This window comes from Lactuca virosa, chromosome 4, assembly GCF_052849685.1.
Source record: "Lactuca virosa cultivar CGN04683 chromosome 4, Lactuca_virosa_CGN04683_v6, whole genome shotgun sequence".
NCBI classification, from domain to species: domain Eukaryota; kingdom Viridiplantae; phylum Streptophyta; class Magnoliopsida; order Asterales; family Asteraceae; genus Lactuca; species Lactuca virosa.
Window position 1 is genome coordinate 392,634,886 of NC_136429.1, and position 16,784 is coordinate 392,651,669.

The 16,784-nt window shown below is 39.3% G+C and overlaps 1 protein-coding gene across 1 annotated transcript; it reads left to right on the forward strand.

Annotated features, from left to right (window-relative positions):
* Positions 1-2,641: 2,641 nt before the first annotated feature.
* On the forward strand, positions 2,642-3,394 carry LOC145106436 (uncharacterized). The gene has a single exon (XM_079043407.1). The coding sequence runs from the start codon at positions 2,642-2,644 to the stop codon at positions 3,392-3,394; it is 753 nt and encodes a 250-aa protein (XP_078899533.1).
* Positions 3,395-16,784: the final 13,390 nt, after the last annotated feature.

The window sequence follows — 16,784 nt, forward strand, 5'->3', positions numbered from 1 at the left end:
CCAAAAGTAAATAACAAAACAAGGACATGAAGCTACTATGCTCCATCTTCTGAATCCCGGTGCGCGTACCTGTCTACTAGTTTCCTGAGAATACAAGTTATTTTGAAAGAGTAGATCAGCATTTAAGCTGGTGAGTTCATAAGCATTTTTGTTACATTTTAAAGTATACTCTAAGTTCTTTTTGGAAAAGTTCACCAGTTCCTCCAGGAGACTTTGGTCATAAGGGTAGACTTCCATTTGTACTTAAGTAAGTACCGAAGACGTGTCTCACAAGCTAGATTAACGATTTTACACGTAATAATGCGGAGAACCCTTTTTATAATTAACAGATAAGTTTATAAAAAGATCCTTTTGTTCCTTAAACTAAACTTATTAAAGTTTATCAGTTTATTTCTATGTTCTATTCAAAGTTTCATGTTCTAAATACAGTTCATTGGTACAAAGACATAATAAGCAATTTATATTTTTCATCAAAAGATTTCTTGTGTTAGACTTGTATTCCCCCCCCCCCCTTAAAACATTAAAAAGTTGGAAAAGATATGGGGGAATGAACTCACCTTATGTGGGTGATTCAATTGAAGATTCGATATAGAATGATAAGTTCCACGAGTGAAGTCCCGAAGCACAAACGAGTCCAAAGGAGTGTTAGAAGCAAGTTAGAAGGATGAAATGGTGTTCACGACCCTATGGGGTGTTCACGGCCCAAGAACACATAAGTGTTCATGACCCATGTTGAAGGGGTTACGGCCTTGAAGAAGGGTTCACGGCCCTATGAGTGGTTCACGGCCCAAAGGTGTGAAGAACACTTGAAGATCTTGTTGTTGGCAAGTGTTTGAAGGCCCTTTGTTGTATTCCAAGAAGATACAAAAGAAAAGGGGTGTTTAAGGGAAGAAAAGAATGTTTCTTGAGGATGATACTTGAGAGAGAATGGGAGGATCACGGCCAAGGAAGAAAAAGTGAAGGAAAAATGAGCCAAACATATATATATATATATATATATATATATATATATATATATATATATATATATATATATATATATATATATATATAGGGACTAGTTCACGGCCTAAGGAGGGTTCACGGCCGTGATCCTCACTTGATGAGGTTTATGGCCCGAATGCAATACTCCTAACTCGTTTCCTTAGTGGTTCACTTCCTAACACGCAACCCTTACGTATGCTCGGTCTAGAAACCTATAAATTTGACCTTAAGTTGATGTGTTTCACATCACAAGATAGAATATTTCGGGGTTGTGACAGTTATAACGACTCACAAAGAGAATAACAATAGTATATTATATTAAAATTTACGTAATATCTACACTTTACTCATGTTACGAAGTACGAACCTTGCATCAACTATTTTACATCTACTTTCACCACTCGGTTCTTAGGGTTTAAGACCATACTTTTCATATAAAAGAAAATACAGGATTTTCTGGGAATCACTCACTATACATTTTCAAACAAGGTTAACAAAAAATACACATGAAATTATACATGATTGGCAACAAGACTTACAAACTATTTTTACATGAAAATATCGGATTTTCTGGAGATTTACAAACTACTACCAAGTTTTTATACAAACGTGTTTATGAACTCACCAACATTTTTATGTTGACGCTTTTCAAATGACTTGTATTCTCAAGAACACAGTTAGCCGGATTCTTTACAGCTATGGATTTTGAATGAATGTTGTATTTTGGTTTCATCATACATTTGTTATTTTGGGATGTAATTTTTATGGACAAATACAATACTATAAACCATGTATGTTGTAATCTTGAATGTATGATGATGATGATGGATATGTTTCATTTATATACATTGTTATGATATTGCAAGATGAAGTCATTCACCCCCGGACGTTTCCGCCGTTCCGGTTCGGGGGTGTGACACTTGAGAGAATAAGTTATTTGGCACAAAATCAACTTCACTCACTTAGAATGAACGGGGTGAACGATTTTGGGACTACGGGTGTGATTTTATAGTGTGACAAATGCTAGGGTTACACCTTGCAAACCCTAATGACCTTTCATATTACTTAGGCTCCATGGATTAAACCTCCATGGACTATCTATGGACTATCTCATTGGTTTGGCCCATCCTAAATAACCATGGATCATTAGACCACACTATAAGAATCATTGATTTACATAATCAATCCCCATATATTTAATTAGTCTCTTTTGATCACAAAATTAATTCCAAATTAATTCTTGATCAATACTAATTAAATAATATGATTTTTCAATTAATATATTATACTTATAATCTATTAATAAATCACAAATAACCTTATTATCAAAAGTCCATCCTATCAAATTGCACTGATGAAGGCAACCCAAAAGGACCATGCTACAATCGGGTTAAGTACATCGCAGTTATAGTTATGGGCTTAGACACCAAATCCAACAAAATGCACCACTGGACTTCGTCAATTAGCGTATGCCACTTGCCCCGATGCACCAGAGGAGAACCTTAGGATGTCCGGACGTACTACACGAACTAGCCTTCACAACATTTTCAAGTATGTCATGAGATTATATGGTCCACGATATCTGTGCAAACCTACTTGTAGTGAAATCCAACAATTGTATACTCATCACTCAAATGTGCACGACTTTCCTGGAATGATGGGAAACCTAGATTGCCTCCACTGGGCATGGGGTTGTTATCCTAATGCCCATAATGGGCAATACACCACATGTGATCATGGTTATCCAACCGTTATACTTGAAGCGGTGGCCTCACACGATATGTGTATATGGCATGCATTCTTTGGCATAGTTGGCTCCCTCAATGACATTAATGTTCTTAACATGTCTCCGTTATTTGACGACATCTATAACGGGACTGCATCCGACTCATCCTTTCAAGTAGCTGGAACATCGTATAGGAACATGTATTATCTTGTGGATGGGATCTATCTGGAGCGTGCTTGTTTTGTGAATTCATTGTCTGGTGCAAATGATCGCAAAAGGTTGAAGTTTAAGAGAGTTCAAGAGAAGATAAGAAAGGATGTTGAACGAGCATTTGGAGCTTTGAAAAAACGTTGGCACATTCTTAAATATTCCACGACTTATATAGAGGAGAAGAAAATGAGTGAGGTGATGTATAATTGTATCATATTGCATAATATAATTCTCGAAGACGAAGGAAATATAATATGTGAGTATAACAAAAATGAGATCATTCTACTGACACAAGTTTTTGAGGTTGGAAGCGCAGAGTACATGTCGAGGAGGGCAATAGTTCATGGTGTTGAGACTCATCATGTTCTTCATAGGGACTTGACGAAACATATTTTGAACATCGACCACATAGATCTTAATACAGAACTGGTCGGCGATTTGGAAGGTCAATTTTCTGATGAAGATGTCCTTTAGGTCTATCTAGGTTTGGTAATTTTAGTTACTATGTTTTTTGTTTTAAATTCTATTTTTTTGGTTTGTTTGTTGTATTTTTGAATTTCTATGTTTTTATTTTAAGTTTACTGAATTTTTAGTTTTTAAAAAACTGCTATGTTTGAAATATTTATTTTGTATATTAAAAAAAAGGTAGCATGGAAAGTGTGCCAACCCACGCCTAGCAAATGGCAAATTTGGGCTAAAGTGTGGCAAGTGTGACGTGGTGCCTACGTGTACCGTGGCAAGTGTGACACCACACCCACCAGCCTAAATGATTAGGCATGAAAATATGATAATACTTTGGACATAGCACGACAATACAAATAGTACTTTTGGGTAAGCACGACGGTACAATGGTACTTTGGACAGACACGAGAGTACAATAGTACTTTGGACAGACACAATAGTACAATAGTACTTTTAGATAAACACGACAAGTCACAACTTATTATTTCACACAACTCTCACTAACCTATCACAACCATTATCTCACATAGCCCTATCACAACCTCTCATTTATTATTTTACACAACCCTTTAATACCCAATCATATTATTAAGTATAACATACAATTAGATCGAATAATAATCATATCATATTGTACAAAATATATTAGACACAACAAAAAGAACACACATAACATTTAAGCATTTATAATACTTGTATCTATGAGCTAAAAGCAAACATCCGCTCACTTGACTTAGGTGAATGACTGGTGATTTCAGCAGAGCTTTGCCTAATACCTTTAGGTTTTCCTTTGACGCGTCCTAGTACAATTATTACTAAGTCTTTGTCTTATATTCCTGCCGACTAATGATAATCTAGATTCCTCACTAATCCTAATGTCTACATCAAGATCTATGAACTAAGAAATAACCAGGTAGGACCATATCAGAAGTAGGGTCCATTTGGTATACAAGGTATATTGTTTGGAAATCGCACTTTAAACACCTCACCAAATCCAGCCAGGAAATCATCATCATAAGTAGATCAATCAGTATAATGACTTGGAATCAATGATAAATCTTATTTATGGGTTCATAATAACGATTTATGACTATAAACATAAGTTATAGTGAAACCGAAAGAGTGTAGCTTAACTTATAGAGAATTTAGTGAAACAGGGAAAACACATGGACGAAATTCCAAATCTGAAAGCTCTATTCCTCTGGGGTCCTCTAGCACTCTGGAGCCTTAATACTAACCCCTAAAAATTACTAGAATTGGGCCTTGGGAGTGATTTGTAAGTAATTTGTGAGGTGGAAGTGAAATTTATGGCAAGTATATATAGGGATACAACACGTGAACCACACACTAGCAAGAAGCCCGCCGCACCCTATTGCATCGCTGTCCGATCTGATTTGTGACACGTGTCGTACGTTCCTTGCTCCACCTCACTCCTTTGTAGAAGCTTCCACATATAGGTTTATTAAGTCTCCATGTGTCGCAACTTCGTGGTGCCACGTTACTATGTCTCTCAAAGAGTTTGGCCGCTGACATCACTACGTGTCCCCTCCGGAGAGTGCCACGTCATCACACATGCGTCGAGCACTACACACACGCGAATTTCCAAATTTTCGAAATTTTATGACTTCTTCATACGAGCTCCCCTTTTGATGTTCTTTATATCATCCGAATCCTCTCGATGAGCTCTGCGACTTTCATTAAGGTCTCAACCGCTAATCTCAATCTAACAAAAATTCATATTTAAACTGCTAAAGTCCGTGCAAAATTTATAACTATTCATACAAACTTCGTTCTTGACTATCTTTATATTGATGAGTTCATATTCACGAGATCTTCAATTCTCATTTAGATTGTTGTGGCAAACAATCAACCGATTTGAATTTCAATTTCTATGCCCGCATTGCTGTGCTGAAACTTCAAAAAATTATAACTTCCTCTTACGAAGTCAGATGTTAGCCTTCTCTATATGCATGCTCTTGTTTTTACAACTACTATGACTTTCATTTAGATTACTTGGGCAAATAAGCAATCTATCAAAAATCCACTTTTTTACGATACGCAGTCGTACCAATTTAATCGCGAAACTACAAAGAAGCATAACTTTTTCATACGACGTTAGATTTCAACGTTCTTTATATCTACAGGTTCCATGTCACATATAATATAACTTTAGTTAAGATTATTTATCGTAAATATTATTCTATCAAAAGTGATTTTTATCTCTTATTATATTTTAATTATCTGGCCCGAATTTGTGGGCGTTACATAATAGTAGTATATTATGTCATTACTATGCTTGATTTAAACGAATTGTTGCAGTACCTTATGCTGTCACTATACTCTATTCAAACGGATAATTGTAGGATGTTATGCCATCACTAAACTCAAATAATGGTTATATCACCATTCCGCCAGTTTGGCCTTGCTAAGGATATCTATTGAAAGTAATTATATATTAATTATAATTATACAATGAGACATTGAAACACTATTGCGTGATAAGTATACAGTTATATAGGTTAAGATTGTATTGTAATCAACTAAATGCACCGAGTTCACTCTCGGCTAGCCTGCTATTATAATCAATCGTTTCCTTAAGCATACTCCTAAGATATGGATACACTAATAGTATATAGGATGAATGAGAATTACTAAAGCCCTAGTATTATTTTTCAAATCAAAGAATCAAAATACTTATACAAATTAACAAAGTTTTGTATAAAAATGTATTTTGAAAGTATAAAAACTTGTGAATTCACCAACATTATGTTGACCTTTCAAACCACTTGTATTTGTAAGAAACCAAGAGATGGAAGCTTGCACTCCCTGAAGCAGTGATTGATCGATGGAGATACCAAATAATTGTTATTGTTTATTGTCATGCCTAACTGTCAAGGCACCTTTTGTATTACAAATTTTAGTATATCAGAAACATGTTCTAATGTATATCTATAATGGAAGTGATATTTATGTTATACATTGTTTTGTATTGTTTAATGTATGTTCAATGTCTATGATCCAACGTTCTAACGTTGCATAGGCCAACGTTTCTACTTCCCAAATGGGGATGTGCTAAAGGCCGAATGTGCAGCCAAAGCCAAAGGCAGGAGCATTCCAGATGATTCGTGATGAAGCAGATGTCGCTACAGGGGATCAAGAATAAGTGAGCTACTTACCCAGAGTATAAGATATGAAATAGTCATCCCATATAGATAACATTATATTATGTAGCCCAATGTAAGAGTCATGGAGTATGGTGAGCTTGAATAATATTGTAATCGTTTTCAGAAGTTATATAATCCTTAATTATGTCATGTTGTTCAATGTGTTAAGTTGTTGTGTGATTCTTTTACTTGCATGGTGACTTGGAGAACAGTGAGGCAATTCTTGGCATGAGTATGAGTATATGTGAAAGGTAGTCGAGCCCTATACTGCCGGAAGCACAAGACTCGCACTTGGACCAGGGAAAGTCACAAGGTTACTGTGACAACCTGAAACTTCTAACTTGTACAACAATTCAATTCAATCAATGTTAGACTCATTTCTGTTATCTTTTAGCTCTGTTTAAGGGTTCGTTTAAGTGTTCTAAGCCTAAGTACAACCAAGGTTGAGTTTAGGGATGAGTTATCAAAGTCGTAAAGTAGCATTTCGGGCCATACACTCCTTTAGGAGGAGTGTACGGACGTACACATGGGTGTACGGCCGTACACCCCCCCCCCCCATGGCCGCACACTCAAGGTGGTGGGTCACCCACCCCAATATATATGAGTAGACCTCCCTTCTTTCATACCTTTCTCCCCTTGGCTGCACATTACTCCCTTTTCTCTCAAGTTACTTCAACCGTGAACTCTCCAAGGCATAAAAAACATAAGTATTCCATCCTTTAGCTTGTTATCTTGAAAGACCTCTTGATCTAAGCCTTGATTCTTCAAGATTCAACATGTTCTTCATCCTTTGAAGGATTACGGCCGCACACCTTCATAAGGTTGGCCGTACACACCATAAAGACCCTCCAAAGTGAGAGTTTAGCCCCTATCATCTAGTTGGACATGCTAAACCTTTGATCCCAGCCTTGATTCACCTTAGAAACAACCAAATTAGCATGGACATGAAGGGTGTACGGCCGCACACCCCCTTGTACGGCCGTACACACCCCATAGGGCCGTAAACCCACTTTGATGGTCAATATTGGCCTTAAACTTGCATTACAACTAATCATGGGACCTAGAACACTCCCTTAATGCTTCTTAGGACCTTGAAAAGACCTCAAAGGCACACTTCTTCATGAGTGTACGACTGTACACTCATGGGCCGTACACCCATGGCCGTACTCACATGCTCTTGGCCGTACACTCCCTTTTGATCAATCACATGTGATTTTAACACTTAGTTCAAGTGTCTCCAGGTCCTTAGGATGGTTTCCTATCATGTCTAGTAGTGAAATACCTTAATTTGATTCATATATGTGTTAATTCATGCTAAATAGGATCCATTTGTGTTTGAGGCTTCACTTGACACTCAGCATCTCATATCGATCTTTCATTCAAACCACTCACTCGAGGTGAGTTCATACCCCTACGCTTTTTATGAATTTTTAAATGCTTTCAGCGGGGGGGGGGGGGGGGGGAATACAAGCCAAACACAAATGATTTTGTGAACTATTACAAAAGGACTTTCAACAAGTATAAAACTTATGCAATTGATTTAGACAAAAGATTACCGTATTTGTATAAAATATTAGATGTTTTATCCCTTTTGTATCATGTTGAGCATAAGGGACGCTTTCAACTTACAACCAAATTGCATAGTTTTCAGACTCAATATTCACATCAACTACACTATATGCATTCAAACTATAATAGGTATAGTTTGGGGTTTTCAATACACATCTTTTACGAATTTAGAGTTGTACACCACTATTCATATAAACTATGGCAGATTTAGTTTGTGATATACATTACTACAAGAGTACCCGCTTAATAATTATGTAAGTATAATTATTACCTTATACAGTATTCAAAGGATTCTAATACAAGAGAGCGATACAGACTTACATGTAAACTAGATTATACGACATTGTGAGACTCTACTTCACAAACTGTATCCTTAGGTGTACTAAATTAAATCCTATCATAGTATAACCAGAGTCTCCTAGAGGGAGAGCTTGAGATTTGTGAATAGATCTATTAGGGATTGACAATCCCACACCTGAACTGCTAGCTACAGTTAGGCAGGCATGCCTGGGGTGACAAATGTCATTTAACCAACACTTGAAGAATCTTGTAAAGGTTACTAGGTCATATCAAGCATGGTTATACGACTCACAATAGTATAAACTAACCTTATTGTTTACGGGACTTCGTTCTTCTTTAGTTTTATTTTCATTAATAAAACTAGTTCATAATACAACTGGAGTATTCCAGAGATTTCAACTCATAGTTTTATTTTAAGAAATGAAACCACTATACATCACTGGTATTAACCAGGGTTTTCAAACAGAACATTTTATACATTATTGGTGACAACCAGGGTTTTCATACAAAGGGATTTTCATTTCAAACAACGTTATACAATACAGCTGATGGTTATCAGACATGCAGACTAATACATTTTACACCACCAGTACACAGTATCAAACATATATGTTAGAAAATATCGGATTTTCTTGGAAAGCAGACAAACATTTTACAAATTCAAGGACAAGTTTTCTCTACAAAAACATCGCTTATGAAGTCACCAGCTTTATGCTGATACTCTTTCAAAACTGCTTGTATTCTCAGGGAATCAGTAGACAGGTACCTCCTGAAGTTTTATGAAGACAGAGAGTACAAAGTCGCGTCTTCCTATTTTTGATTATACTTGTGATGTATACAAACTATGTTTCAAAAAGATGTAAACCATTTTTATATATGTATTAAATGTTTGGTTGTGTTTACTATGATTGCTATGATATAATTGTTGTGATACTATGCGTGACGTCATCCACCCCCGAACGTTTCCGCCGTTCCGGTTTGGGGGTGTGACAGATTGGTATCAGAGCTCTTGTTTATAGTGAACTAAGTATACTGAACCTTACATGGTATACAACTATAAACACTAAGGGGCTGAAGTGCTCTGAACTAAAGAGTATACTTTTAAAATATAGGTATTTTATAAGAAGTACACAAGTATACATACGTACCAGAAACAGTAACATAAGTAGAACAAAACAAAAGTATTTGGATGTTGGACACTGCGGTTAAACCTGGGCAGTTATGTAATCATGTCTAGGGTCAATATAGCCTGATCAACTATATTTATTCGAGACATGACCAACATGTTCTTGGGAGTGATTGAGGTGTTGCAACAGGTCTAAAACTTACCAAGTATACATACATCAGATATAGATTGAACCAAAAATACAACTTAAAATACTATAGGATTATTTTAGCTAGAGTCGAATACAGTATAGGGATTCATTCCAAGTGTTGCTACATATTTCTTCTTAGCGATAATTTACTTGCATTAGTAACCCTTCTCTATTTATCACTTCGTAGAACACTTTAACTATCAGGATGAGATATATCTTGTTTCATATATCTTGATTTAATTTAGGGGACTTACCATCATCTTCTTCCTGATTGCTTCTAGAACAAGATGCCTCCCCAAAGAAGACCTATCAGAAGGAACAACGATCCTCCGCCACCACCACCTCCTCAGTTCGATCTAGCTATGCTCCAGGCAGCAGTTACGGCTGCTGTGGCTGCGACGATGTCGCAGTTAAATAAGGGAAGCTCCGGTGGATCTGGAGGTAGGCCTGATTCTCAAAGTCATGATGGAGGTCAGGGACATCAAAAGGAGTATTCATATAAAGGCTTCATGAATGCCAAACCCAAGTCCTTCGACGACAATGGTGGAGTTATCGCCTTAACCCGATGGTTCGAGAAGATCGAATCCATCTTCAAAATTTGTGCCTGTTCCGAAGCCAACAAGGTGAAATTCGCCGCCTGCACCTTTACTGACCGAGCACTGACCTGGTGGAATGGTCATGTCAAGTCCCTAACCCTTCCAGTAGAAAATGCCATGGGTTGGGATAACTTAAAGGAACTCATGCTTGCTGAATACTGCCTAAGGGGCGAGATGCAGAAGTTGGAGCATGAGGTCTGGACCCTGAATATGAAGGGTTCCGACATTGCTGCCTACACAGCTAGATTCTGCGATCTGGCTCTCCTCTGTCCGGGAATGGTCACCCCGGAAAGCAAGAAGATTGAAAGGTACATTTGGGGATTGACGCCCCCAACACAAGGAAATGTTTTGGCTGCTAAGCCCATTACTTTTGATAGCGCCAAGTGTTTGGCTCAGACCCTGATAGATCACAGGGAAGAAGAAGAAATTCTGGAACAAACGAAAGGGCCAGTCTTCACAAGAGCCCTCCAAGAAACAGCAAACAGTGGCAGTCCACGCTGCTACTACTCCTGTTGCTGTTCCACCCACCCACCAGTCCAACCAACCAATCAGGCTCCTGGGGCGGGCGCTGGTCAAGCCTGCTATGGCTGTAGAGAGGTTGGGCACTTCAAAAGAAATTGCCCCAAGGCAACAACAGCTGGCAACACAGGGAGGGTGCTAGCTATGGGCCAGGAGGAAGCAGTCGCTGATCCTACCGTTGTTACGGGTACGTTCCTCCTTGACAACTCTTATGCATGCATTATTTTCGATTCTGGTGTGGAGAGGAGTTTTGTTAGTCATGCATTCAAACATCTACTCAAATGTAAATCCAAAACTTTAACTGAAACATTCACCGTCGAGATGGCTAACGGAAAGGAAGAGAGCAGTAACGACATATTCATAGGCTGTACCCTTACCCTAGACGGTCATTCCTTTCCCATTGATCTTATGCCAGTTTCCATAAAGAGCTTCGATGTCATAATCGGCATGGATTGGTTGAGCCCCAATCGTGCTGATATCCTTTGCTACGAGAAAGCTATCCGTCTCAATCTTCCCTCTGGCGAAGCCCTCACTATGTACAGTGATAAACTCAGTTCGAACCTTCATATCATTTCATGCATCAAAGCCCAGAAGTATCTGCACAAGGAGTGCCATGCTTTCCTAGCTCATGTTGTTGACGAATCACAAAAAGTTAAAGACCTCGAGAGTATCCCCGAAGTCTGTAATTTTCCTGATGTCTTCCCCGAAGATCTTCCAGGAATCCCTCCCGAGCGCCAAGTCGAGTTTCGTATCGACTTAATCCTCGGAGCTACTCCTGTAGCTAAATCTCCATATCGTCTAGCGCCGGCAGAAATGCAAGAGCTTTCCAGCCAGCTCAATGAGCTGATCAGCAAAGGATTCATAAGACCGAGTTCCTCACCCTGGGGAGCCCTGATCTTATTTGTGAAAAAGAAAGATGGATCCTTCCGAATGTGCATAGATTATCGAGAACTGAACAAGCTGACCATCAAGAACCGTTATCCCTTACCCAGAATCGACGACCTCTTCTATCAACTTCAGGGAGCCAGTTATTTCTCAAAAATAGACCTAAGATCAGGGTACTATCAGTTGCGAGTTCATGAGGATGATGTTCCTAAGACAGCATTCCAAACTCGTTACGGACACTACGAGTTTGTAGTAATGCCCTTTGGTCTAACCAACGCACCCGCGATGTTCATGGACCTGATGAATCGAGTGTGCCGCCCTTTCCTCGACAAGTTTGTAATCGTGTTCATTGATGATATACTTGTCTACTCCCAGAGCGAGGAAGATCATAAACACCACTTGAGACAGGTGCTGGAAACACTAAGGGCAGAGAAACTCTATGCAAAGTTTTCAAAATGCGAGTACTGGATCAGAAAGGTAACCTTCCTTGGTCACGTGGTTAGCAAGGAAGGCATACATGTAGATCCTTCCAAGATCAAAGCGATTGAGAATTGGTCAGCACCGAAGACGCCCATAGAAATCTGTCAATTCTTGGGTCTCGCTGGCTATTATCACCGGTTTATCCAAAACTTCTCCAAAATCGCTAAGCCTTTAAGCACCCTGACACAGAAAGGTGTAACCTTTAGTTGGGGAGAAAAGCAAGACACTGCGTTTCAAACATTGAAGCATGCCCTATGCAGCGCACCTATCTTGTCCCTGCCCGAAGGGACAGAAGACTTTGTTATCTACTGCGATGCATCCAATCAAGGCCTAGGCTGTGTTCTCATGTAGCGAGGAAAGGTTATCACCTATGCCTCGAGGCAGCTGAAAACACACGAAGTCAACTACACAACTCACGATCTAGAGTTGGGAGCAGTGGTCTTCGCGTTAAAGATCTGGAGACATTTTCTCTACGGAACCAAGAGCACTGTATTCACCGACCATAAAAGCCTACAACATATCTTCGATCAGAAAGAGTTAAACATGAGGCAGCGGTGATGGGTAGAACTACTCAGTGATTACGAATGCGAAATACGCTACCATCCTGGCAAGGCCAAGGTGGTAGCGGATGCCCTCAGCTGAAAGGAGTATTCAGGTCGTACAGTGAAGACACTGACAATGACCATCCATTCCCAGTTATCTGCGCAAATTAGAGAGGCTCAGCTGGAAGCCTTAAAACCAGAGAACATGCCGGATGAAGCCTTGAGGGGAATGGAAAAGAACTTAGAGGTCAAGGGAGACGAAGTCTACTATTTCATGAACCGGATCTGGACCCCAAAGTTTGGCGGGTACAGGGAAGTTGTCATGAACGAAGCTCACAAGACTAGATACTCCGTTCAACCAGGTTCAGATAAAATGTATCTGGATCTCAAACAACTTTATTGGTGGCCAAACATGAAAGCAGAAATCGCTACCTTCGTGGGCAAGTGTCTAACTTGCGCCAAAGTGAAGATGGAATATCAAAAGCCCTCAGGTCTATTTCAGCAGCCAGGAATACCTGAGTGGAAGTGGGAAAGGATCACAATGGATTTCATCACTAAGTTACCCAGATCTCCGAGCGGGCACGACGCCATCTGGGTAATTGTCGATCGACTGACTAAATCCGCCCACTTCCTTCCAATCAAAGAAAACTTCAAGATGGAGAGACTCACACGAATATACCTTTGAGAAATAGTTCGCCTTCATGGGGTACCTGTATCCATTATCTCCGATCGGGATAGCAGGTTTACCTCGAGATTTTGGCAATCACTACAGGAGGCTCTTGGAACTAAGTTGCATATGAGCACGACTTATCATCCACAGACAGATGGACAGAGTGAGAGAACAATTCAGACATTGGAAGATATGTTGAGAGCCTGCGTCATCGACTTCGACATGTCATGGGACACTTATTTTCCCTTGGTCGAATTTTCCTACAACAACAGCTATCATACCAGCATCAAGGCTGCACCGTTTGAAGCCCTCTATGGCCGTAAGTGCAGATCCCCTCTGTGCTGGGCTGAGGTGGGTGACACGCAGTTAATCAAGGGTCAAGTCCCTGACAGTACTCTCACGGGCCCTGAAATCATCCGAGAGACGACTGAAAAGATTGTACAAATCCGAGAACGACTAAAAGCGTCAAGAGATAGACAAAAGAGCTACGCCGATAACAGACGAAAACCCTTGGAGTTCCAGGTTGGTGACCATGTTCTTTTGAAGGTCTCACCCTGGAAGGGCATGATACGCTTCGGAAAGCGTGGAAAGCTAAATCCAAGATACATTGGACCATTCGAGATCCTCGCAAGGATCGGTCTTGTAGCATACAAACTCTGGTTACCCCGAGAACTTAGCAACGCACATCCCGTCTTCCACGTGTCAAATCTAAAGAAGTGTCTGTCCGATGAGACACTCGTGATTCCCCTCGATGAGATCGAACTAGACGAAAGTCTACACTTCGTAGAGGAACCAATTGAAATCATGGACCGGGAAGTCAATCGAACGAAACAAAGTCGCATCCCGATAGTGAAGGTTCGCTGGAATGCCAAGCGGGGACCTGAATTCACTTGGGAGCGTGACGATTCAATGAAACAGAAATACCCTCATCTTTTTCCAAGTCCATGATTTGTAATTCTATTCTTGAATTTTGGGACGAAATTCCCTCTAACGGGGGGATGATGTGACAACCCGGAACTTCTAACTTGTACAACTATTCAATTCAATCAATGCTAGACTCGTTTCTGTTATCTTTTAGCTCTGTTTAAGGGTTCGTTTAAGTGTTCTAAGCCTAAGTACAACCAAGGTTGAGTTTAGGTATGAGTTATCAAAAGTCGTAAAGTAGCATTTCGGGCCATACACTCCTTTAGGAGGAGTGTACGGCCGTACACATGGGTGTACGACCGTACACCTCCCCTTATGGCCGCACACTCAAGGTGGTGGGTCACCCACCCCTATATATATGAGTAGACCTCCCTTCTTTCATTCCTTTCTCCCCTTGGCTGCACACTACTCCCTTTTCTCTCAAGTTTCTTGAACCGTGAACTCTCCAAGGAATAAAAAACATAAGTATTCCATCCTTTAGTTTGTTATCTTGAAAGACCTCTTGATCTAAGCCTTGATTCTTCAAGATTCAACATGTTCTTCATCCTTTGAAGGAGTACGGCCGCACACCTTCATAAGGTTGGCCGTACACACCATAAAGACCCTCCAAAGTGAGAGTTTAGCCCCTATCATCTAGTTGGACATGCTAAACCTTTGATCACAGCCTTGATTCACCTTAGAAACAACCAAATTAGCATGAACATGAAGGGTTTACGGCCGCACACCCCCTTGTACGGCCGTACACACCCCATAGGGCCATAAACCCACTTTGATGGTCATTATTGGCCTTAAACTTGCATTACAACTAAGCATGGGGACCTAGAACACTCCCTTAATGCTTCTTAGGACCTTGAAAACACCTCAAAGGCACACTTCTTCATGAGTGTACGACCGTACACTCATGGGCCGTACACCCATGGCCGTAATCACATGCTCTTGGCCGTACACTCCCTTTTGATCAATCACATGTGATTTTAACACTTAGTTCAAGTGTTTCCAGGTCCTTAGGATGGTTTCCTATCATGTCTAGTAGTGAAATACCCTAATTTGATTCATATATGTGTTAATTCATGCTAAATAGGATCCATTTGTGTTCGAGGCTTCACTTGACACTCAACATCTCATATCGATCTTTCATTCAAACCACTCACTCGAGGTGAGTTCATAGCCCTACACTTTTTATGATTTTTTAAACGCTTTCAGGGGGGAATACAAGCCAAACACAAATGATTTTGTGAACTATTACAAAAGGACTTTTAACAAGTATAAAACTTATGCAGTTGATTCAGAAAAAAGATTACCGTATTTGTATAAAATATTAGATGTTTTATCCCTTTTGTACCATGTTGAGCATAAGGGACGCTTTCAACTTACAACCAAATTGCATAGTTTTCAAACTCAATATTCACATCAACTACACTATATGCATTCAAACTATAATAGGTATAGTTTGGGGTTTTCAATACACATTTTTTTACGAATTTAGAGTTGTACACCACTATTCATATAAACTATGACAGATTTAGTTTGTGATATACATTACTACAAGAGTACCCGCTTAATAATTATGTAAGTATAATTATTACCTTATACAGTATTCAAAGGATTCTAATACAAGAGAGCGATACAGACTTACATGTAAACTAGATTATACGGCATTGTGAGACTCTACTTCACAAACTGTACCCTTAGGTGTACTAAATTAAATCCTATCATAGTATAACCAGAGTCTCCTGGAGGGAGAGCGTGAGATTTATGAATAGATCTATTCAGGATTGACAATCCCACACCTGAACTGCTAGCTACAGTTCGGCAGGCATGCCTGGGGTGACAAATGTCATTTAACCAACACTTGAAGAACGTTGTAAAGGTCACTAGGTCATATCAAGTATGGTTATATGACTCACAATAGTATTAACTAACCTTATTGTTTACGGGACTTCGTTCTTCTTTAGTTTTATATTCATTAATAAAACTAGTTCATAATACAACTGGAGGATTCAAGAGATTTCAACTCATAGTTTTATTTTAAGAAATGAAACTACTATACATCACTAGTATTAACTAGGGTTTTCAAACAGAACATTCTATACATTATTGGTGACAGCCAGGGTTTTCATATAAAGGTATTTTCATTTCAAACAACGTTATACAATACAGCTGATGGTAATCAGACATGCAAATTAATACATTTTACACCACTACAGTACACAGTATCAAACATATATGTTAGAAAATATCGGATTTTCTTGGAAAGCATACAAACATTTTACAAATTCAAGGACAAGTTTTCTCTACAAAAACATCGCTTATGAACTCACCGGCTTTATGCTGATACTCTTTCAAAACTGATTGTATTCTCAGGGAATCAGTAGACAAGTACCTCCTGGAGTTTTGTGAAGATGGAGAGTACAGAGTTGCGTCTTCTTATTTTTTT

Coding starts and splice junctions, on each gene's coding strand:
- LOC145106436 (XM_079043407.1), top strand. CDS start 2,642: ATGGGAAACCTAGATTGCCTCCACTGGGCATGGGGTTGTTATCCTAAT.